Consider the following 25039-nt stretch of genomic DNA (forward strand, 5'->3'; position numbering starts at 1 on the left):
CGTAGGCCACACACCAAAGACGGGGCAAGGCAGGTCAGAAGGCCCGTAGGCCACACACACACACACGGAAGGCCCGTAGGCCACACACCATAGACGGGGCAAGGCAGGTCAGAAGGCCCGTAGGCCACACACACACACACGGAAGGCCCGTAGGCCACACACCATAGACGGGGCAAGGCAGGTCAGAAGGCCCGTAGGCCACACACACACACACGGAAGGCCCGTAGGCCACACACCATAGACGGGGCAAGGCAGGTCAGAAGGCCCGTAGGCCACACACACACACACGGAAGGCCCGTAGGCCACACACCATAGACGGGGCAAGGCAGGTCAGAAGGCCCGTAGGCCACACACACACACACGGAAGAAGGCCAAAAGGCCGCACAAGGCAAGGCAAGGATAGGCCCGAAGGCCACGCAAGGCAAGGCAAGGCAAGGATAGGCCCGAAGGCCACGCAAGGCAAGGCAAGGCAAGGATAGGCCCGAAGGCCACGCAAGGCAAGGCAAGGCAAGGATAGGCCCGAAGGCCACGCAAGGCAAGGCAAGGCAAGGATAGGCCCGAAGGCCACGCAAGGCAAGGCAAGGCAAGGCTAGGCCCGAAGGCCACGCAAGGCAAGGCAAGGCAAGGATAGGCCCGAAGGCCACGCAAGGCAAGGCAAGGCAAGGATAGGCCCGAAGGCCACGCAAGGCAAGGCAAGGCAAGGATAGGCCCGAAGGCCGCGCAAGGCAAGGCAAGGCAAGGATAGGCCCGAAGGCCGCGCAAGGCAAGGCAAGGCAAGGATAGGCCCGAAGGCCACGCAAGGCAAGGCAAGGCAAGGAATGGCCCGAAGGCCGCGCAAGGCAAGGCAAGGCAAGGAATGGCCCGAAGGCCGCGCAAGGCAGGCTAGAGCAGGGAGCCCAGGTGAGCTCGATGCCGAAGCACCGAGGCAACTGTCAGGCAGGGTTAAGAGGGCACACCCAGAGCATAGAGTGGACATAGGAGATGGACTGGGCCTGTCAGGAAAGTCAGCACTAGAGGGACCCCTGGTGGTGAGGCGGTAGCACAGCAGCCACAGCCGTAACAGTGCGGCTCCGTTTGAACCTCTTAAGGCGGCTTCTTTGAAGGATCTGACCCTCAAGACTGTTTTCCTTGTAGCCATTTCCTCGGCTCGTCGGGTGTCGGAGCTTCAGGCTCTCTCTTGCAGGGAACCGTTTTTGCGCATTTCGGCGTCAGGAGTTTCCCTACGAACTGTTCCTTCCTTCCTACCTAAGGTGGTCTCCGCGTTTCATGTCAACCAAACGGTGGAATTACCTTCCTTTTCGGACGAGGACCTACAGTCTTCTCAGGGTCGGGACTTGAGGCATCTGGATGTCCGTCGGATTCTCTTACGCTATTTGGAGGTTACCAATGACTTTAGAAAGTCAGATCACCTTTTCGTGTTGTGGAATGGACCCAGGAAGGGTCTTCAGGCGTCCAAAGCTACGATTGCACGCTGGTTAAAGGGTGCTATTGCGTCCACGTATGTTGGATGTGGTAAGCCTGTTCCTGCTGGGCTTAAGGCTCATTCTCTGCGTTCTCAAGCGACTTCATGGGCAGAGAATCACTTGGTTTCTTGCCAAGAGATATGCAGGGCGGCCACATGGAAATCCTGGCATACATTTTCCAGGCATTATCGCCTGGATGTCCGGGGACCTCCTGCAGAGTCCTTTGGGAGCAGTGTGATTCGAGCGGGACTCTCAGGGTCCCACCCCAGTTAAGGCGGCTCGGGTACATCCCAGCTGTCTGGACTGATCCTGGTACGTACTGGGAAAGGAAAATTAGGTTCTTACCTTTGCTAATTTTCATTCCAGTAGTACCATGGATCAGTCCAGACGCCCGCCCACAGGGTTCTGGGAGTCCGCTCGTATTTTCTGATTTTTTCCGTTTCAGTGGTCTTATGTCGGTTTCCGCACGTTTAAGGTTCCCTTGACAGTCATACCAGTGTATCGTGTGTTGCTGTACACTCTTGGTGTTCTATTTGTTGTGTCTGGTTTTATCTGTTTTCAAGGATGTTTCTACGTGATCTGGTCACTTGTTAAAAAAAAAAAGAGGGATTCTTGGGGGCAGTGTTGAAAGTGCTTAATTCATTACTTCTGCTTTGATATCACATATACTGAAGGATCGCAGGTGGCACACCAGTGTATATAGGGGGTGCTTTCAGTTTTCTCTCTGACTCCATCTGCTGGAGGGGAGGCATAACCCAGCTGTCTGGACTGATCCATGGTACTACTGGAATGAAAATTAGCAAAGGTAAGAACCTAATTTTCCTTTTTTATTTTTTTGACTGCTGCTGCTCACTGAACTGAGGATTTCAATGTATTTTCCATAAGGACTCTAAGGTCCTTTTCTTGGATGGTGACTCCTAACAGGGAACCCAGGATTATGTGCACCAGTTTGCACTCTCCCACATTACATGTCATCTGCCATTTAGATGCCCAATCCCCCAGTCTGGTAAGGCCTTTCTGCAGTTCCTCACAGTCTTGTGTTTTAATCAACTTGAATTTGCCATCTGCAAATCTGATCACCTTGTTCTTTGCTCCCTTTCCCAGATCATTAATGAATAAGTTAAACATTGATCCTTGGGGCACGCCACCGTTTGCCTTTCTTCACTAGGAGAACTGACCATTTAGTCCTACTCTTTCTTTCCCATCCTTGAGGACCTTCGTATTCAGTTTTTATTTTTCCTGGTAATTTATCAGGCTCGATTTCAACAAAAACAAAAATGGGAGAAATCGGTGGAAAAAAAAAATGACTCAGCCATTTCTCCAGGTAAACATCATTTTTGTTCTTGTTGAAACAAACACCAAGAAATTCCCAAGAAAAATACAATAAATAAAGGTCCCTACCAATCAGCAGGAAATACCCAGTCCCAGTGCCCAATTAAAATCTTCTTCTAGTCCAACTGTTGTCAAACTGAGAATAAAAGTGCCTCTGAAAGGACCTACCTTTGACTGTGGCAAGAGGAGTCTGTAAAAGAAAAAACAGACAATATGGTAAATCTGGTCCCCCTGTGTCCAGTCTATTAACTTCATTGAGAGAATAAGGTTATTTATGAGATGTTTGCTCATATTTTATTATGGTTTATTTATTGTGTACTGTTTATGATTGGTTATTAATTGTTTTGTGTCATGATTTTACAGTTTGATTTTTTATGCATGTCTCAAGGGTTTTATGTTATTTTCTTGTAATCTGCCTTGATCAGCAGTCATTGGTGGACTAGAAATCTTTTAATTAAATAAATGAATAGTCTTACAACAAGAGTCTCAAACCCTTATAACAGTGGCACCTGCTCCCTCAGGTACTGAACCCTGCTCCAGGCTCCTCTCACACCGGGCTCAGGGACACTTAGTCATCTAATCTGCCAACCACAGGCAGATGACGACGACGTGAGCAGTTCCGGGAAAGTGCTATCACTTCTCATCTTACTGTTAGAACTGAGAAAAGATGGACTAGGTCCAGGTGAATCTGAGAACTCTGATCCACCAGGGGGCGCTGCCGTTTCAACCAGAGCAGAACACCAGAGAGAATCTGAGTGAATCTACAGCAAGAAGGGGCATCTGCCCTCCCCAGGGGTGGCTGGGACTCGGCTCGATCTTACCAGGTGCATTAGCTGATGCGCTAAAAATATTCTCTCCAAAACCTTTAGGACTGAGCGAAAAGAGAGCCAAATTGGCATTAGGCTACTGAGACGCTCTAAGGAGCTCTTAAAAATGTTCCTTTTTGGCCATCCCCACAGTGCTTATGGGGGAAAAGGAAAGGGTAAGCATCAAACTGGCCTGTTGCAGGATTCCTCTCAATCTGCCTGTGCTCCAAAGGACTGTTTTAGGACATGGATGGTGAGTGAGGATAAGCTCAGCCGTGTCCATCAGACAGGGCTGAGCTTGAGAAACTGGGCTACATCAATGCAAGGATTACAAATTAGTGAAGAAATAAAGCAACTCTCCTGCTCAGTTTTGTATGACAGCCTGATGGTAACTGGGAATTGAAACTGTGTTTCAAGAAGAAAAGATCTAGAGGATAATTCTCACAGCCCAGGGCCAGATTTAGATTTTGGATGCCCTGAGGCAGCAGGGCTGGAAGGGCTGTGGGTTTCTGTCCCCCACCCACCCTTGAATTAAGTGGAGGGTGCAGGGGATGGTTGAATCACCGCCCCCCCCCCCCAAAGTCATCAGAAGTATGTGGGATTGCGAAGGGGAGGGGGGTAATAAATCCCAGATTGCCCTTGTGCATTTCCTCTCCTCTCTGGTCCTTCCCCTTACATCTAAGCCGTTTGCCAGAGTAACTGTGCTCCAAACTGGTAGCAGCAGCAGCAGCAACTTTGAAAACGAAATTCAGCACAGGGCCTCCCGCCGCCCATTGCACCCTCGAGGCCCATCGGCACCTAGCCCCTTCCTCCCACACAGGCTTCCTGTTACTATGGAAACTCATGCAGAGCTACCACAGGGCCTTGCATGCAGGATGGGCAGCGGGAGGCCCTGTGCTGAATTTCCTTTTTAAAGTTACTGCTGCTGCTGCTGCCAGACTGGAGTGCCGCCGGCTGGGAAGCAGGCCCGGGGGAAAGGCATGGGAGCAGCGGCAACACTCCAGCACCTATTAAAGTTTGGCACAGCAGACAGTTGCCTATGTTGCCTGTGCCTAAATCCGGGCCTTTCTCAGCCGTTTACCCGGGGAAACTGGCCTGGCTGAGGATTACCCTCTTCAGTCCATGCCGGGCACCGGTACGGTTAGCTGGATTGAGGGGCAGTGTACCTGGGGACAGCATGCTGCTTTTCCCATCTAGTCGCTGCCTGCAGGAAGTCCACAGGTACAAACCTTGTAGGTAATTTTCAAAGGAAAATTACACCCACACTTCCCCTTTCAAAACGAGCTAAAAGCTCAGAGTGGATTCCACAGCCACACAGACCTTCTGCAAATTGCCTCCTTAATGTTTTATGACCAGAAGATGTGGATGTAGCCCAGGCTATACAAGCTAGACTTTAAAAAAATATACCGACTTACAATTAGAAATGCCTCAGATTAGAATTTTGTCTCCTCTGAGGCCCCCTTGGAAATGCAGGGTTGTATTTCAGGGACAGACTTGGATTTTTGGTTTGAAAACTTTCCTGAAGAATAAGGTCTTAAAGCCAGAACTGGATCCCTCCCTAACTTCTCCCAGTCTGACAAGTGTTCCTGCTGTTTGAATTAAAGGAACTGTTCCCTCTACTTGTCTCCGATCTTTGCTTAATTTTAAGTTTGATTTTGTTTTCTTTCTTGTGACTTTTTGGATCAATGCTCACTTATAAACTATAGTTTCATTCTATTAACTTGCTTTCCTCCTCTGCTTTCTTTCCTTTTCATCACATTTTTACTGTGAGAGGTATATCTTGACACGGTGTTGGATGTACGTACAAAAATACAGTTTTTAAAAAGGCAAGAAAAATCCCTTCAGGATCAGTGAATTTACCATGGAAGATGTATGAATGTAAAGAAAGGTTAGGAATACAAGCAAGGGGCCATGTGGAAGATCCCCAGTTCAATCCCTGAGTCAGATCTGCTTCCTGGGTCATCCAGGGCTGGGAATCCTGCAGAGAAAGCATTCAGAGCTCCTGGGGGTCATCGCTCAAGGGTGACACCTGTTGGCCAGATTAGAGGCCATGACTGAAGATTTTGAAAAGAGCCCTGGTGTATGGCCCTCGGCCCAGGACCATCATTGCAATGGCCAGAATAGCTACATTAGGGGCCAGGAAGTGTGTGTTATAAAACAGGAAACATCCCCTGAGATCATGGCAACAAATCCCAGCCCTGGTTCAGACTCAAATGGATACCCAAAGGAGCAGGACCAAACTGAGGAAAAGCCTGGTATTTTATTAGCATTACACATGTCTGAGAATGTGTATGTGTGTAGGTATATATATGGCTGGTGTACGTGTATGACTGGTGAGTGTGTGTGTGTGTATGACTGGTATGTATGTATGTGTGCGTATACATATGACAGATGAGTGTGTGTGTATGACTGGTAAGTGTGAGTATGTGTGTGTGTATATATATGGCTGGTGAATGTGTGTTTATGACTGGTGAGTGTGAATATGTATGAATATGTGGGTGAGTATGACTGGTGAGTGTGAGTATGTGTGTATATTACTGGTGGGTGGGTGTGGGTGTGTATATATATGGCTGCTGAATGTGTGTGTATGACTGGTGAGTGTGACTGTGTATATAACTGGTGTGTGTTTATGTGGGTATGTATATTGTGGCTGGTGAGTATGGGTTTATGACTGGTGAGTGTGACTGTGTGTGTGTATGACTGGTATACAAGTATGTGTATATATGACTGGTGCATGCATGTGTGTATGTTTGTATGTGCATGACTGATGAGTGTGTGTATATATATATGACTGGTGGATGTATATATACCATGTTTCTCCGAAAATAAGACAGGGTCTTATATTATTTTTAGCTCAGAAAAAAAGGTTAGGCTTATTTTCAGGGGATGTCTTATTTTTTTTAATAATACAGTTTAATGTATCCCATACATCATTCTCCCCTGCCCAAAACACACCCCAACTTCCCCAGCTCCCTGCACTGCTAACTGTCCTCTCGTCTCACCGCAGTCAAGCCCCAGACACAGAAGCAGTTTGAGCAGCAGAGATTGGTGAATGAGTTCAAGGCTAAGCCCGCCTCCTCCTTCATGCACCAATCAGATTCAATTAGGACTGAAGAGCACGGTCACATGTCGCATATGCACGGTACTTTACTGTGTGGAGAATCATGGCAGCTGCGTGCGGATTAGGCGCCGAGTCCAATGGCGAGTGGTGCTTGCTTAAGCTGTGAGAGATCAGCTAAGGAACTACGGTAGGAAGCGCCACCCACCGAGTGGGCCCGACAGCCAACCACAACACAGCTGTTACCGGCGGGTGCTGCAACTGTGCATCCACGTGTGCATCAGAGCTTGTTTGTCATGCAAGGCGGCGCGCTGTCGAGCGAGCAGGGCCCACTGGCCAGTATTTATTTATTTATAGATTTTTCTATACCGGGGTACGTAAATAACATCACCTCGGTTTACATTCAAACAGTAATTCAGCATTGCGCTTTACAATATAACATGGTAACTGAACGAATACAATATAGTATATAACTTTGTATTAATAGAATAAAAGCAATATATGAGAGATTGTGGCAGTTAGGAAGAGTAGTTGAGGATTCAGATCATTGATAGTAGGCTTTTCTAAATAGCCAGGTTTTAAGGTTTTGTTTCAATTTTTTGTGACAGAGTTCCTGGCTAATTCAGAGGGCATGGTGTTCCATACTGTTGATCCAGCAATGATGAAAGATCGTTCTTTTGTACTAGAAAGTTTAGTCAGATTGGGTGCTGGGATATTTAGTTTGGCTAAATTCTGGAATCTCGTTGGGCGGGAAGACGGGAAGTAGCGAAGCAAAGAGCCGATAACAGACACAGCCTCGTTTAAATTATAACTAGGGCTTATTTTTGGAGTAGGGCTTATATTTCAAGCCCACTCCAAAAATCTTGAAAACTCAAGCTAAGGCTTATTTTCAGGGGAAACACAGTATATATGTGTGTATATGTGTGTGTGTGGTATATAAATGTGTGTGTATGTGTTTGTGTAAGACTGGAAACAGACAAGCTGTCCTGACCTTCTGCACGTCATTTGCCGCCTTCTTCACCTCCTCTCTCTTCTCTTCTTTGATTGCGTCTTCTGCCAGATTTTCTCTGGTGGATGTGGCTGAGTCTCCATTTTCCAGCACCTCCAGTTCCTTCTCCAGCCTGGAAGAAACAGGATTTCCATCATCTCCCACCCAGACAATTTCGATACTTAAGTGTTGTCAGTACTTGTTAGCGGTTGGTGTGCTGCGCTGGCACAGCCAGGGCCGCTGCCCTGAGGATCCTGGGCCTCTCTCTTTCATTACTATTGGTGCTGGGACAGCACTGGGTACCTGTCAGGTTGTTGCCCTGGCACAGCTCGGGTCAGCGCCTTGCGGTTCTTGTGTCATCACTGGGTAGATGACAGAGCACTTCCCTAGTCTAATAGCTTGGGCTGGTGCCCTGGGTTCCTGGGTCAGCAGAGGGTAGCTGTCAGGGCAACTGCGCGGGCACAGCTAGGACTGGTGCCCTGGGAATCATGGGCGTCTCTCTCATTACTATTCATGCTGGGACAGCACTGGATAGCTCAGAGCTTGAGGATCAGGCTTCAGCAGGAAGAAGGGCAGAGTCCACCTAACGTGGGTGACCCTTGATGGTCTAAAGGCAGAAGTGATGGCTAGCCCCTTGATAGCTACCACACGTTTGAGACTGGATATTCCAGATGGTCCAGGTGTGGGAGGGTAGGGGCGGGAGACCACATCCATCCAATGCACTGGCAAGCAAATAATATCAACTAGCTTAGGAGCTATAAAACCAGGACTGGAATAACATCTTATGAGAGAACATGCAGTTTGATTGACCACATGGAGGAAAGTACACCATAACCCCCCCACACACACGCACACTGCCCTCCCCAAGATGGCTCAGGTGCTTACATGCCAGGCCCTCCTTCCACAAAGGCGAAAAACGCCACTCGGGTGATTAATTAACAAGGCCCCGGCATGCCTGTAGCTGCACCCTCCAGGAGGCTGCTACATTCTGAGTCACATGACCTTCACGTGCGCTCAAGGACACGCCATCTAACACTGCCAGCCACTCTTCTCAAAGGCAGAAAGTTCATTATGAAACAGTTACACTTCTATTCTGGAGCACGTGAAGAACAGCTATCCACCTCCCTCTGCCTGCAGGCACTAACACCTGCCAAAATCTTGCTCTCCCAGGAGCAGAAGGGAAACATCTGTAATACCCGACCCTACAGAAACACCTTCTCCATGTCCACCTGCAAAACCCTGTGTGGGTCTCCTGTGCTGACTCTTCTGCTCCCCCACCTTGGCTGCTGCACTGCGGGAAGCTTCCTGGGGTCTCCACTGGCCCGAGGAGAAGACTTGAGCCCTAAGGACCCTCTGTGCACAAGTCTGCAGGCCTCCTCCTCCGCATTTCCTGCACTAACTGGCCTCTCCTCTTACTGCTTTTTGCTTTCTTATCTCTAGTAATTTCTACTCCTCCCCCTCCCCATTCTCCTTCCTGCTCCTCCAGCACATCTATAGAAAGATATTTTAAGCCCAGCATGCACACGACACACCAACATGGAAAGCTCTTAATGTGAGACCCATGGCCAGATTTAAGGTCAAATGAATTATGCAAGCTTAAATTTTCACAAACTCCCCTCCTGTCTGAAGGTCTTCTATCCCATCCCATGGATTCTCAGTGCTTATCCCAGGCATCACTCTTCATGCTCCCCCACAGCTAAACATCTTCTGTCCTTATACCAGGCTTTACCCCTCTCTCACCCATGGCTAAGAATCCTCTATGCATATGCCAGGCTTTATCCTTCATTCCCTCATAGCTAAGGATCCTCTGTGCTTATCCCAGGCTTTATCCTTCATTCCCTCATAGCTAAGGATCCTCTGTGCTTATCCCAGGCTTTATCCTTCATTCCCTCATAGCTAAGGATCCTCTGTGCTTATCCCAGGCTTTATCCTTCATTCCCTCATAGCTAAGGATCCTCTGTGCTTATCCCAGGCTTTATCCTTCATTCCCTCATAGCTAAGGATCCTCTGTGCTTATCCCAGGCTTTATCCTTCATTCCCTCATAGCTAAGGACCCTCTGTGCTTATCCCAGGCTTTATCCTTCATTCCCTCATAGCTAAGGATCCTCTGTGCTTATCCCAGGCTTTCCCCTCCCCCCTCCCACACCCTCATAGCTAATGATCCTCTGTGCTTATCCCAGGCTTTATCCCTCACTCTTCACAACTAAGGATCCTCTGTGCTTATCCCAGGCTTTACCCCTCACTCTTCACAGCTAAGGATCCTCTGTGCTTATCCCAGGCTTTATCCTTCATTCCCTCATAGCTAAGGATCCTCTGTGCTTATCCCAGGCTTTATCCTTCATTCCCTCATAGCTAAGGATCCTCTGTGCTTATCCCAGGCTTTATCCTTCATTCCCTCATAGCTAAGGACCCTCTGTGCTTATCCCAGGCTTTATCCTTCATTCCCTCATAGCTAAGGATCCTCTGTGCTTATCCCAGGCTTTATCCTTCATTCCCTCATAGCTAAGGACCCTCTGTGCTTATCCCAGGCTTTATCCTTCATTCCCTCATAGCTAAGGATCCTCTGTGCTTATCCCAGGCTTTCCCCTCCCCCCCCCCCCCCACACCCTCATAGCTAATGATCCTCTGTGCTTATCCCAGGCTTTATCCCTCACTCTTCACAGCTAAGGATCCTCTGTGCTTATCCCAGGCTTTACCCCTCACTCTTCACAGCTAAGGATCCTCTGTGCTTATCCCAGGCTTTCCCCCCCCCCCCCCCCCCCACACCCTCATAGCTAAGGATCCTCTGTGCTTATCCCAGGCTTTACCCCTCACTCTTCACAGCTAAGGATCCTCTGTGCTTATCCCAGGCTTTATCCCTTACTTCCCCACAGCTAAGGATCCTCTGTGTCTGCCCCAGGCTTTGTTGAATTCTGGTACTGTTTTTGCACCCCCCATCTCCCATGGGAAGTCATTTCACGTATCCACCATCCTCTGTTAAGAAATATTTCCTTGTGTTAGCCCGATCCTACCTCTCTCCAATCTTATATCATGATTTCTTGCCTGGGCTGGAGTTTGGACAACTGGCGCCCTAGGTGAAAAGTGCCCGCACCTGATGGCACCCCCTAGGCCTCTCTCCGGCCTCAGTGGGATGGGATCGCTGTGGTCACGGGGCCTCTCTTTGGCCGCGACGGGTTGGGATCCGTCATGGTCACGTTTGCAGTGGGAAGGGGTGATGCTGGCAATGCCCAGGCACCCTCCCCAGCTAATGGCGCCCTGAGTGACCACCCAGCTCACCCACACCAAAATCCGGTCCTGCTTCCTGTTTTAGAAATTCCTATGCACCGAAAAATAATTCTCATCTAATATTTCGGCATTTTACATATTTGAATGTTTCTGTGATATTCACCGCTCCCCCCCTCTCCTCTTCCTTCTCTTTAGGCCCTCACCTCCAGGGTTTGTGCTATTCATTGTAGTCCCACAGGTATTTCCCAGAAAGGTGCCTCCAAATGAATCCTGACAGCTTCTGGTCTCAATAGTTATTTATTTATTTTATTTAAAAACTTTTATATACCGGTATTAGTATGCATACATCATACCGGTTTACAATGTAACTTTAAAGGTAGAAATTACAATGAACAGGGAGGGCGAACAAGGAGGAGTATACAAAGAGCAGGAGGTGGAGGAATTAAAGCAATAAATAAAAACTGCAACGGACTATTTACAGGAATATACAAGGCGTAGGCAAGATCTTGCAGAAGACGGTGTACTTAATCAGGGTAGGCTTGTCGGAAGAGCCATGTTTTAAGTTTTTTTCTGAACTTGGCGTAACATGGCTCTAGCCTGAGAGTGGTCACCCCGCAAATCTAGCCTGAGAGTGGTCACCCCGCAAATCTGAGCAAAGCCCTTTTATACACAACAAATAAGAGTCACAAGGGGAACCCCTCCTCCCTGGGCTTCAGATCCAGGACATGATTGCAGGGTGTCCCAGCCTAACTCCCCTTCGCTCTCTTAGTGCAGTGTGCAAAACAAGACCTGCACTGGGGTGAACTGATCAGGCTAACACTGCAGTCATGGAGACTTTCTGGGGATCCCAGTGCAGACTCAAAAAAGTTTGATTCAGCTGGATCCTGTGTATGAAAGGGACTCTTGTCCCTGTTCCTGGCTACAAGGCAATGTTCAACTAACAGCTTTTAAAGGCCTCGTTTCCTGGCAACCTGGCAAGCAGATTCTCAGCAATCTTTTCCTCCTCCCCTTCTCAGATGGAAAGAGACGCACAGGTCCCTCCCCTGGAATCTACTTCCTGGCAAGGAGGCTCTCTCTTCTGTGCCTTATTACCCCTCCCATGCCTGCCCCCATCCTCTCCGGCTGTTAATGCTGAGATGGCAGCTCTACCTCCCACCTGGGCAGAGAATGCGTGGGGGACAGGGAGAGGGAGAGGCAGTGCAGATCCCTGGGAAGTGAGAGAAGATGGGAGGAGAGGATTTCATGGGCTAGTGAGGGGCTGATGTAATAAGGTGCACTTGCCGCGTTTAACCCACAGTTGTGTGCACAATTTCTGGGTGCATTCTTCACTGCCAATGCAGTCAGATGTTTTGCACAAAAGAAATGTGAACATAAAGCTGTGTGCACTGCTTAGCGCCCTCTCATGCAAATCCCATGCTAATGAAGGCATTAGCTATTAGCCCCCAATACATGGAAGTGCTCTGGCTTACCTTGTGTTTTTTTTTAGCATTGGATACTTAACTCCTAGTCCGAGGTGGAGTAAAGTTTCCAGGGCTGTTAGTCTATGGGTGCTGGGACCTGTAATCACGATTTTTGCACACAAAAATGCTTTCTTTGCTGAAAAATTTTGTCCGCATAAGTCATTTTATGCTCCGAAAATATGGTTTGTGTTCCTAAATCAAGTTTTTATGCACACTAAGCCTTTTCTTTGCACACATTTTCTGGTTTTTATGCATTTTTTTTTAACTCCTGATATCATTAGCATACCATTAGCTTACTGCATCGAGGTTAAAAACAAAATTTAGACAGTACGTTAAGAATTTCAGCGCAAAGTTTTAACACTCAGCACATTCCATCAGCCACTGAGCGAGACTGTGCCAGTAACTCTGCATTCCAGCAGCGAGGGTGAGAGCAACCTATTAAACCCAGATGCAGGGCAATGCCTCACGGATCCCTTCCCTCTGCCACTGACTCTTTGCTTTGAGCACTTCCTGAGGCCGGCCACATCTCTGGAGGAGGGCTGCTCTTCCATGAGAAGCCGAGCAATCCAAATCAGTCCCCAAACTGTCGGCAAGAGCAGAGGGAGAGGACTTAGTGAATCCCAGCAAAGGGGCTGACTAGGCAGCGAGATAACCAGGTTAGGATAGTGGGGGTCTCACTCACTTCTGCTCTGTCTGGCATTGATGCTTGGTAAATTGGCATGGAGAGAATAATGGAGAAGGGGAAAGAGCTGAATATAGTGCATAGGAATAAAAGGAGGCGTGGATGGAGCGAGGCCAAGATTAGCAGAGGGATCCAGGTCATCAGGGACAGGCAGAGCCAGTCCTGGTTTTGTGCGAATGCATACAGGGAATTGAGCTCCGATTTCCCTCAGAAACCTGAAGTGCCTGCCTTCCCCCCCTCCCGCTGCAAACTTTGTCCTAACAGACTTCTAAGGCGAATGGCAAAGAACGCTGAGAAGTGTCCAGCAGAAGTGCCTTTGTAAGAGAGAATGGGGTGAGGAGTACCTGGAGCAGGCCATGGTTCGTGGTATCATTAATAAGGCATAGTCCTCTTAAGATGGATAACCCCATTCTGCTCCCTCTAAGGACCCCTGCCCCTTTACCTTTGAATGGATTCCTCCAACAACTTGGTCTTCAGCGCATCCTCCTGCATCTGGTTCTTCAAGGCCTCATCCTCCTGTGAGGTGGACGACGGGGCTCCTTCCAGCAACCAGCGCTCCCGTAGAGCCTTGGACTAGGTGGGAACAGACACACAGAGTGTGTTATTTCAAGCCTTCCTCAGAGCTATACGGATCGTCTGGCGAGGGACAGCTGTAAGAGCGATGGTACAGTCTTCTCCCCACAACGGCTATAGCAGTGATGGGGAGGGAGGGAAAAGTAGCGTAATATCAGGTACATTTATTTATTTTATTTATTTAAAATCTTTTCTATACCGTCATTAAGTTATTTACCACCATAACGGTTTACAGGCTGGCACAAAATAGGCAAAACAAATGTTAGTACTTTTAACAGAGGTGCCAATAGATAACCAGTAACATATAATTTCATACAATACATCTCCTTCCTTTAACTCTGCCTCCTTATTCCCTGTCGAATCCTTAGCTGTTTACACAAGGAGGAATTTTCCAAGGGTTCAGAGGCCTAACCTGGCCCCCTGATTAGGAGCTGAGCTCCTAAATCTAGAAGCTTAAGATGTGGGCAGCTAAGAGGCAGAGTTAGGGCAGGGAGGAAAAGCCAGGAGCTTAGCCCTGGATTTCCAGCACTAGGCATGTAAATCTTGGCAGGCGAGTTGCAGGCCTAAACCTTAGAATCGGCTGAAAATCAACCTAAATTAGGGCTCTTAAGATTTGGGCAACGAGCATGTTTTCAAAATTGATGACAGAGAGGGCAATACGAAGCCTTTCTGTGAGCGAAAGGTCATTTATCTGTGGAAATGGAATTTTTGGTAATTGCTCACCACCACCCCCCCCCCCCCACGTCAGCCACGCGTTCCAAAGGATTAGGATTTGAGCGGGGGAAGGCACTTAGGCAAAGACTTTTGAAAGATCAAAGCCACCCATGTGAATTGTCTAACAATGTAGCCACACAAGGAGCGGGCGCAGATTTCGGGGAGTACTCTTCATGGGGCAATAAGCAAAGCAAAACTACCCACTTGGGGTAGATTTTATAATGTGCGCGCTCGCGCATGTTATAAAATCCAAGGGCCGCACACACATGCATGCCAGATTTTATAATCCGCACACGTATGTGCGGGCAGCGTGCGCAAGGGGGGGTTAACTTTTGCAATTTCCGCACGGCGACGCATTCCGGCCTTCCCCAGTTCCCTCCCAGTCCACTCCAATTAAGGAGCGGACTGAAAGGGAACTTCCCTAACCCCCCTACCCGTAACTCCCTCCCTCTTCCCCTCTCCTTCCCACCCCCTAAACCCTACCTTTTTTTTTGCATTTTTGTTTTGCAACTTACTTCAGCTCCCGAGCTGAAGTAAGTTGCGCGCGCCGGCTGCCGGCGCGCGAGTCTTCGGGACAGAAAACAGTGGCGCTGTCCTGGCCTGCCCCTGCCCCACCCAGATCACCCCCCCCCCCCAGCCCGCCCCTTCGAAGAAGCCCGGCACCTGTGCATGTACCGGGCTTTACGCACGTGGCCGGGCACCTTCGAAAATTTGCTCGGCGCACATAAAACCCGGATTTTACTGCAACGCAGGGCTTTTAAAATCCAGGCGATAGTTTTTTGCTTTGATTATTTTGGCAAACCCTGCGAGGGGTCCGATCATCTACCCCTTAGTAACGCAGCAGATGACTGCAGACAAAGACCCATCAGCCCCTCCAGTCTGCCCAGTTATTCCTGTCCATACTGCAGGGTTATATTCTAGATGCAGGCCAGGCTCCTTATTCAGGACGGCTGTTGTTGTCTTCCTCCTAAGTACTTCATCATCTCGGGGGTCCCTATTCACTTCACACCCTGTACCTTTCCAGGTCAAACCACAAGGCTGTTGCCCAAACACCCAACCTCCTATGCTCGCCAGACAGACCCAGCTGCATGGTTGCCTGCGTTTCCACTAGGTCTTCCAGTTATTACAGGGCTTGCAGCCTGCCAGACAGACCCAGCTGCTAGTTGAATTCTAGGGCTACACTGTAGAAGGCATAGGCATTTCATAGTAACATGAGGGCCCAGACTCCGTGCGCCACACACTTCTCACGGTGACAGAAGGGCCCGGGCTCTAGGAGCCACGCATGTCTCACGGTGACATAAGGGCCACTTCTTTAGGAGCCACATACGTCTCAGCGGGTTGAGAGCCTGGCTCTAGGAGCCTTTGCGTCCTATAGTAATGCAGTGGGCTCCACTCTGGCAGCTGCACACTCTCTCTCTGTAACTAGCAATGTGGGCTGACGGAGCTCTGAAGTATTTTCTGAAAGCACAGCAATCATGAGGATGAGAACTGACACAGCACCCTCACAACCCCCTCCCCCCCCAGCAGCCACTCCTGAGGCACAGCACGGCGATTGTCAGCAAGGTTTGCATTAGGCATAGATCCCCCCCCGCTCCACCACAAAAACCTTTCAGGAGAAGCACTTAAGGACACAGCCTGCCTGAGCCCAGGCCTTTTCCTCCTTCCTGAAGATCCTGTCTGCTCTGCTCATTTTGTTCAAGCTCCAGAGGGGTGGGGGGGAATGAACAAAGCTAGCCAGAGAGCCGCTTACCTGCACTGCAGAGATCAGGCTCTGCGTGTTAAGGCCCCGGAGCTGGGAATGTGGGAAGCGGTAGAGGATTTGGAATTGGACGTACTGGGAAGGCAAAGCATTTAGAACTGGGACGGTTAGGATGGGGGGCAGAGGATTTGGTGTTGGCACTGTTGGGCATGGAAGAGGTTTTGGAGTTGGGAATGTTGGGAGGTGGCGGAGGGTTTGGAGCTGGGACCGTAGGGAGAATGGCAGCAGGTGATTCCCCCCCCCCCCCCCCCCCCAAAAAAAAAATCTGGTTGCTTCTGACTTAGCTGAATGCGTGCGGGTGCCATTTGTGGAATGGGAGCCTGGATCCGCTTCGTTTTATAGGGGGGTTGCTGTCTCCCCGCTTGCCAGCCCCGTCAGATGGATAAAGTCCCCGATCAGTGCTTGCTGCATACTCCTGGAATATTTTATCACCTTTAGGTGCTGCAGTTGTCGCCTGTCATCCTCCAGCTGACGTCTCTTATTCTCCATCTCTGTCTGCCGTTTCCTTTTCTCCTGCAATCACAGAGAAACTCTGTCAGTTTCTAGCCAGGCGCAGTCCCTCCCTCTCAAAGCAGAGTGCAAACATCAGGAAACGGGAGCAGCACCGCAACAGGTGTCCAAAACAGAGTAATCCCCAGATGGAGCTGACTCCTGCCCTGCCCTTCCCCTCACATCTCCTCCTCACACACTGATCTGAGCTCTGCTTCCTTCAGCTGGGCCTAGGTGGAAGGGGAAGGTTGAACAATAGGAGTTTTCTCAGGGGAGAGGAGGGAGGGAGGGGTGGGACGTGTTTCTCTTTGGGAGATTGGCTGGAGTCTTCCGGTAATCAGAAAGTTTTGCCTTGGCCACAGGAGCAGGCTGAGGGAGGAGAGAGCAATCCATGTAAACACTACAGCAGGACTGCAAGGTCTTCTCTCAAAGAATGCAAACCTAAGTTTGAGCATAGAGAGGAATAATGATTTGCTGAAGGTGAGAGATTGGTGGTGGCAGAAGTGGGATTGGAACTTGGGTCTCCAGGTTTCAGGGTTCTTTGTTCCTAGCCGTGGGCTACAATACCAGGCATGCGATATCCAACAGGTTATGGCAATGAATGATAAAGTGAATATGCTACTAGATGAATATCTCCATAAGAGCAGGAGGAGACTTCTCCCTAGAGCTCTCTCTCTCTCTCTAGATCTCCCAGCAGGTGCAGCCAGACTGACTCTCACTGTTCAGAGGAGGTGAGACTGGCTCATTCTGGCTGGCATTAATCAGATGTTTCTGCTCTGAATTTGGCATCAGGCACCCAGGAAAAACAGCTGGAGATCACATCAGCCCAAGGAGATGTAACAGTACAGAGAGAGCCAGACCAAAAGATATACAGAAAGAGAGAGGGAGAGAGACAGACAGACAGATTTATGGACACATGGACACAGGTCTAGGAAGAGGGGGGGGGGGGGGGTTGAGACAAGCAGGCAGATGTAAAGAGACAGACAGACCGAGCTCCGAAGGATTACAGACACACAGATAGATTTGCAGAGAGAGAGAGAGAGAGAGAGAGAGAGGAAGAAGGATGGAAAACCTTTAAGGAGAGGAGTAATTAGGGATTTACTCCTAGGCTAGCTGCAGGAAAGGGAGCCTGCGGGGCCCAGCTCTACCCATTCCCTGCCTGCTTCCCCCCAACTCTGACTACAGAGCACCCGGAGAATCCCTCCCGGAGGACTTACTGCGATGGCCTGTAGCCTCTCCTGCTGGATGGTGGCCTCATGAATCCTGCAGGGCAAGACAGAAGGGAGGTGAGAAAGGGAGCACAACCAGACAGGACAAACCCATCCATCAGCAGGCAAGTTTTACTAAAGCCAGAAACACAGGCGGCTACTCGCCTAACTTTAAGAAGATTTTCAAACAGAAAATACCCTAATAGTTTCTTTTTAAAGTTTCGCGAGCACCGAGTAGCCAGGTATCTTACCCCAACTTCTGCAGGTTGAATTGCAAGGGGGAAACCTACACGTGCATCCCGGAAAACCCAATCTGCATGCATGGTTTTCTCCCCTGACCTTAACGTGCCCCCCTGGAACATGGCTAGGCGCACATGCACTGTGAAACATGGCGTGCACTTTTAGCCTGCTAAGCGGCGGTTACATCTCAAGTTAGTCAGCTCTCTCCACAGAACTCTGAAAGCCCCACGAAGTCTTTCGATAGCTGTCCTGGAAACTCAGGATCTAGGACGTGCTCTCTGGCAGAAGCCGTACTCACTAATCTCAGCACTGCAGACACTGGATCTGCCCGGGGTAGCAAAGCAGTTACCCGAGTACATCCCCCCTCTCCTCAGCGGGGACAAACCCCCACAGAGCTTCACAGTGGTTAGGTTAGACCATCGATGCTGGGAAGCGGTGCGTTCATACAATACATGTCAGGTTTTACTTACTGTCTCAGTTATATAGTTGCTGTTTTTACGATGTACTGTGCTAGCTTTAAGACCACTAGTATGGTTTATTTGCCAGTTGTATTCCTCTTTTCCCGTTTCTTATTAATTTTAGTCAAAAAATAATTTGTAGGCAACTTTGTTAATTAAAGTGGTTATTGTAGATGTTTGGTGGTTATTGTAATGAACTTTTTATTACATGTTTTTTGATATACTATGTGCTGTATTTTTTTAAATTAATTTTCTATTATGTGTCAAAAGCTTAGCTTTATTATCCACCTTCCTACCCTCCAGGATGTTGCGTCCGTTGGCCTCAGACGGCTTCGACCTCTGTGCCTCACCTTTCTTCCTTCTCTCTCCTCAAGCCTTGGGAAGATGGCTGCTGCCGCGTCTTCATGCCGCTCTCTCCGGCGTCCCCGGATCAGCAACGGCGACGGTGTTCTCCATGGATTTCCTGAGGGCCTCCTAGGGTGCGCAAGCCACCCACATCTTTATCCACGTCATGGCGGGAACCTCGGGGCCGACCCCTCTGAGTGACGTCACGACATCCGGGTATTTAGCCTGCCCTTCGTTTGCTAACAAACTGATAGGCCAATACAGTAAAAGTCACGGGAAAGCGGGTGAGCGTCCGCTCTCCTGTGCGCGCGATTCAGTATTCAAATGAGGGCCCGCGGTAAAAAGAGGCGCTAGGGACACTAGCGCATCCCTAGCGCCTCGTTTTGGACAGGAGCGGCGGCTGTCAGCGGGTTTGACAGCAGACGCTCAATTTTGCCGGCGTCGGTTCTCAAACCCACTGACAGCCACGGGTTCGGAAACTGGACGCCGGCAAAATTGAGCGTCCGGTTTTCAAGCTGCAGGCTGATTTAAAAAAATTTTTTTTTAATTTTTAATTATTTTTAACTTTTGGAACCTCCGACTTAATATCGCCATGATATTAAGTCGGAGGGTGCACAGAAAAGCAGTTTTTACTGCTTTTCTGTGCACTTCCCCGGCGCCGGCAGAAATTAACGCCTGCCTTTGGGTAGGCGCTAATTTCTGAAAGTAAAATGTGCGGCTTGGCTGCACATTTTACTTACTGAATCACACGGGAATAACTAATAGTGCCCATCAACATGCATTTTGCATGTTGCGGGCGCTATTAGTTTTGGGAGGGAGGGCGCGCGGTTTTGACGCGCTATTACCCCTTACTGAATAAGGGGTAAAGCTAGCGCGTCGAAAACGTGCATCCAAACGCGGGTTAACCGTGCGCTGCGCAGGAGCGCTCTGTACTGTATCGGGCCGTGAGTTAGGAAGGATTGGATTGCCTCCGGTCTAAGCTGCTCTGCCGCCTCCCTGCTGCCACAGGAAGCCTTCTCTCTGCCCTTCGGGGCCCTTATGCTGTTTTACAGGTGCCTATCTGGGATATTGGGTACTCGCTCCTCGAGGGCCTGCTCTCCCTACTCTGGGCCTTACTGATCTACTTCTGCCTGCCAGGATCTTCATCAATACAGCTATCAACTTCGGTGAGTAACTAATCTTATCAGTCTGTCTCATCTGCAGCTTCAGCGCTCAGAGTCTGCATCCGGGACTTTCCTCTACTACCCTGTGCTGCCTACCATCTGCTCGAGTGTGGGAGTGATCTCCTCTGTCGAGGACCCCTGGACTGCCTCTACTAAGTTACCTCACTGCTGCCCCTCCTGGGCAGTACCACCGAGCTGTATAATAAACACGAATTCTCTGTCTCTGCGTGTATAGAGTCTAGCCTAGTACTGCGGATCCTCACGGGGCTCCTCCCGTGGGCGTGGCCATCACCGCAGAATCCAAGAATCCTCTCCAACACCTCAAAACCATAACACAGGAAAAGTGGTCTAGCAAATTAATGAACTAAATTAAACCCTACGCATGTACTTTGCATCAGAGGCCTTTGCCAGCCCAAACTGTTCCCTCTGGGCCTGATTTTCAAAAGCATTTACACACTTAAAATCGGATTTTACGCATGTAAATTCACTTTGTGTGTGTAAGTGGGCTTTTGAAAATTGCTACAATAGTATGTCACATTTACAGGCTGAACTCCTTGGAAAATTCAACTGAGAGTGTGTAGAAATCTCCTTGGATTTGCACTGGAGAGACAAACATTTTAGGTTTGGCTTGTATGCCTTGTGCGGTTTCTCTACTATGCCACTTTGCCTTAACTAATTTCATCACAGCATTCAGGATTTTTTTTTTTTTTTTTTTCTTTTTAACAGCTTTTCACCCAAAATCTAAACAAAAGTTTCCAGCACCAGCTGCCGAAGTGCAGCGCCAAGCCAGCCTCACTCCCGGTACATCATCAGCACGCCTGCAAGCACACACACAGGGCAACAGTCCACGGGCATTTCCAAGGGTAAATAGGGATTTTACCCGCCTAAACAGGCCGACAACTGCCCTCCCACGATATGTGGGCTTTAGCCACATCTAGGGGGATGTGTTTGGGTGGAACTGGAAAAGAGCACGCTTTCTACAGGCAGCATTGTCCTTACAAAATCCAGCCACACGTAAGGCAGGTGGCAACAGTCCACTAGCATGTCGGTGCGCCTGCAGCACGCTTCAAAGGGAAAGCATGCGGCTACTTTCTCTTTAAAACTGGGTGTAAAATCCATGTGGAGAACACATCCACAGACCTTTCCCCAAAAGCAGAAGGTCTGAATATCGCTCCCAGAATTAGAGGTGCCGCAAACACAGACACACACACACACAGTCACTTGGGAATACTGGATCTGAAGGACGACGTTCACCGCGCTGGGCGGGTCTTAGGGTCTGGTTCTAGATAGGCCTGGCGCCAAATTTTTAAGGCACCAAATATCCAGGCCAATGAGAAGCCAGCTTCTGCTTGCTAGAGTGCCCTGTGCCAGCACAGCTTCAAAGGGGCGCCCACAGTCTTAAATCCGGCCTGGTTCTGGGGTATATAAGCAATAAACCTGGTCACTTCTCTTAAGGGGAATATCATGGTACATGTCAGAGCTGCAACTCCGAGCTCATTATAAATCCACAGAGTAATTTAATAGCCTCATGCATCCTCTCTCTAATGCATGTTAAAGCACAGCACGCGTACAGCTTGTCAGACCAAGGAAGTTTCTTGAATCTCGATTCAGACTTCTGACTGTAAGTGCCAAAGCTGGTTTCCCGACCCCTGGACGAGCACATCATATAGAAACAGAGAAAAAATAGAAATGACGGCAGAAAAGGACCAATTAGCCCAACCAGTCTGCCCAGGAAGCTTCCCATGGTAGCCTCTGTCACACCGTGCTGGTTATCCCCCGTGTATCAGTCAGTTTTGCTTTGGACGTGCTTGAGCGGCCCTGTGCTGTGCATGGCTGTGGCTGATGGATGCCTGCAGGCCTGGCTGCTCCCAGTGCAGAGAGAGAGGGCAGAAGCGAGAGTGTGTGAGACGTGCGTCTGTTTGCCATGACGCGTAAGCAGGGAGGGGAGGTGCCTCTTGTTCTGTGCGCATCCATTAACGCAGACCCCAGGGAGCGTCTTTTCCGGCTGCACTGGAGGCTGGTGCCTGGTCAGCCAAAGAACAGACAGGCAAGCACAAGGGAAGGCTCCTCACACATTTCAGGCCAATGCAATGCCATGCGCTGGCCGCGGCGCCCGGCTCAACGCGCGACTGGACGCGTGCCCATAACACCCCCCCCCCCCCCCATTGCAAAACGGGGGTTAGCGGGTCCCAAACGCGCGTCCAATAGAGGTAATAGCGCTCATCACGTGTAAATTCACATCGAGGAGGCTATTAGCTATTCCCTCCCCCGATGTAAACAAATAAACGTGTGCCCGAAGCGCACATTTTTACCCTCAAAACTTAACGCCCGCCCTGGAGAAGGCATTCATTCTCGAGGAGCCCAAAAAGTGTTCAGAAAAGCAGAAAATACTGGCGATATTAAGTCGGAGGAACTGAAAAAGGAGAACTGTCAAAAAAAAAAAAAAGTGTGCCGGCGCTCAGGTTAGGAAAAGGGACTCTCGTAAACCTGAGCGTCCGTTTTCCTAACCCTCTGACAGCCCCCTCTCCTGCCCGAGGAGGCGCTAGGGGCGCAGAATTTCCCCTCGCGCCTCCTTTTTTACCGCATCAGCCCATTCGCATATTGCATCAGGCCCCCCCGGGGAGCTCGATCAGGCGCGCGTTGGGACAGCGGGGCTCAATCACGCGCGCCTGTTTTCCCGCACGCCGATACTGCATCGGCCTGTTTATGGGCCGCACTGTCTCAGCGACTTGCGCTCAGAAAGCTGGGTTTCACGCGTGTTAAGTGATGCTTTGAAAAGTAAAGCGGGCCCAGTGCACCCAAACGTCTGCGTGCAACCCGGTTTCTCGTGCACCTTTAGGTGCCCTACTGGGGTCAGGATATTTCCCAGAGCAGGGAGCAGTCTGGCTGCCGGGGTCAGGGCAGCGTCCAGGGATTTCACCTCTCCACAGATCATGGGCAGATTGTTCTTGGGACGCCCTAACGGAGTAGCTTCTCATTTTTCCAGTGCCAGATACTCTGTGACCACTCTCGGCCGCCTGCTTCCTGCAGAGCGAGCGAGAGGTCCCAGGGGCAGGGGTGGGGAACGCTTTGCAGCAGTGCACAGCAGAGCTGAGAACCGGTGCAGCTCGGCACACAGTAAGAGCGCGGCATCGTGAGAGGGCTTAGGCCCTGCTCCTGCTCAGCACTCTGTATTGTCAGATAGCGTTTGGAATTGGACGTGCGGCTCGTGACGATGTCACTTTCTGGCCTTACGTTTTGTTGTGTTTGGTTAAAAAACTGTCTGGAGTTATCTCCCATGGGCATAAAAATTGTAGAAAACATTTGTAAAAATGTCCGCCCTTCTTCTGTTTTCATACTCGATCAGTTTGAGGAGTTCTATTGACCTGACGGTTCCCTTCTGCTCCTTTGTACTTCCAGCCCAATCAGCACCAGGGCTGGGATCTGGCGCCAGGAGCCTTCGTTCACAGCTACCTGGGGAATTTGTCCCTTATTAATTTCTCTCCTCCTAATTAATGCTTAGTCCAGTCACTGTCACAGGCCGGAGGACCATGCACCAGGCCTCCTTCTGGAGCCTTGCAGCCATGGGCCTTCGATCTGGCCACTGGGTGCCAAGCAATGACCATGACCCCGACCCTAGCCAACCCAGGGAGCGGAAGCCCCGACCCAGGGACTGGACTGGGGACTTTTCCTCCTGGCTGTGGGCAGCACTGTCACTGGGCTGGCTCTATCATTTGTCATTTCTGATACTCTGTGTATTAGTGAGACCTTCTTATGAGGAGCGGAGGGGAAATGCTTCTTATTTGAAGAGCACAAGGGTGGTCACTTTCATCAGCATAAGAGTGTCTCTCCTAAAATCACCGCTTTCCCGCGGATGATACAACAGCTAAACTGAGCCAGTGTGATTTTCTCCCGTCTCCTGTGCGGTGCCAAGGACTGAGACACAAAAAACCCTCCCCTGGGGTCGCAGGCCTTTCGGTAGCTGGAATTCCTCCCCTGGATTTGTGGCATCGCCTGGCCTCCTGTAGGAATTAATCCCAGTGAAGTGCATCTCCCTCTCGCCAGCACACACCAGCTACTGTCTGCCACGTGCCTCTTAAGGGCGAAGCCTCCAGGGCACCAGCTGCCAACATCTGCACTCTGTCCGTGCAACAACCAAACAAAACAGCAGCTCCCAAACCCAAGACATGCCCTTTAAAGTCCCAGACCAGACGTGGCCGGGTACGTTTGCAACAGCCACTCAAAGCAAAAGCCAAACAGCCGTGCACTGACTCTGTATGGAGGCCAGAGGTCAGCCGTGAAGACCCAACCCCTACCCTCAGCTTATACTGGGAACCTTCCAACAGATGAAAAGCCAAGAGACAGGCAAGACAGGGGTGGGAGAGGGGGGCACGTGCCAGCTTCTCAGTGATGCTCCCTGTCCACAGGTCAGACAGCTTCTGCAAAACGAGCCTCAGGGCTCGGCCACCTTTCAGGGCTGGAGGGTTCCATTAATTCTCCAGCTTTTTTTTTTCCCTCCCGTACATCGGCTCTGTCCATCCTTTCCAGCTGGGCTTTCTCCTGGGGGAAGAGGACCTGCTGCTTTCACATGTTAACTCTGGCCGGAAGTCAGGAGTTACTGGGTCCTGTGACCCGCTCTCATTCGTGCCGGTATCCAAGGCGATGCCCTTAAGAACAGAACCAGCTTTGACTGGCTTTGCCTTCAACCCGTTCCAGCTGTGTGCTGGTCACTAATGTTAGCAGCAAACGCACCAGAGACAATCCCTTGCACAGAGTCACAGGCACACACGCATGGTGTCACGTATGCACGATCCCATGCACACAGCCGCAGGCACACACGCATGGTGTCACGTATGCACGATCACATGCACACAGTCGCAGGCACAGACGTATGGTGTCACGTATGCACGATCACATGCACACAGCCGCAGGCACACACGCATGGTGTCACGTATGCACGATCACATGCACATAGCCGCAGGCACACACGCATGGTGTCACGTATGCACAATCACATGCACCCAGCCACAGGCACACACGCATGGTGTCACGTATGCACGATCACATGCACCCAGTCGCAGGCACAGACGTGCAGTG

General features: G+C 50.0%; 1 protein-coding gene across 2 annotated transcripts in view; it reads right to left on the reverse strand.

Annotated features, from left to right (window-relative positions):
• The window catches only part of PALM (paralemmin), an 81455-nt gene that overhangs the window by 42931 nt on the left and 13485 nt on the right, over positions 1 to 25039 (reverse strand). For both annotated transcript variants that reach the window (XM_029613586.1, XM_029613585.1), the window contains exons 2-6: positions 17767 to 17812; positions 16493 to 16573; positions 13457 to 13587; positions 7651 to 7780; positions 2964 to 2985 (exon numbers count right to left, since the gene is read on the reverse strand). In XM_029613586.1, coding sequence (XP_029469446.1) covers positions 2964 to 2985; positions 7651 to 7780; positions 13457 to 13587; positions 16493 to 16573; positions 17767 to 17812 — 410 coding nt within the window. The remainder of the gene's footprint in view (positions 1 to 2963; positions 2986 to 7650; positions 7781 to 13456; positions 13588 to 16492; positions 16574 to 17766; positions 17813 to 25039) is intronic.

This window comes from Rhinatrema bivittatum, chromosome 8 (genome assembly GCF_901001135.1).
Source record: "Rhinatrema bivittatum chromosome 8, aRhiBiv1.1, whole genome shotgun sequence".
Classification (NCBI taxonomy): Eukaryota; Metazoa; Chordata; class Amphibia; order Gymnophiona; family Rhinatrematidae; genus Rhinatrema; species Rhinatrema bivittatum.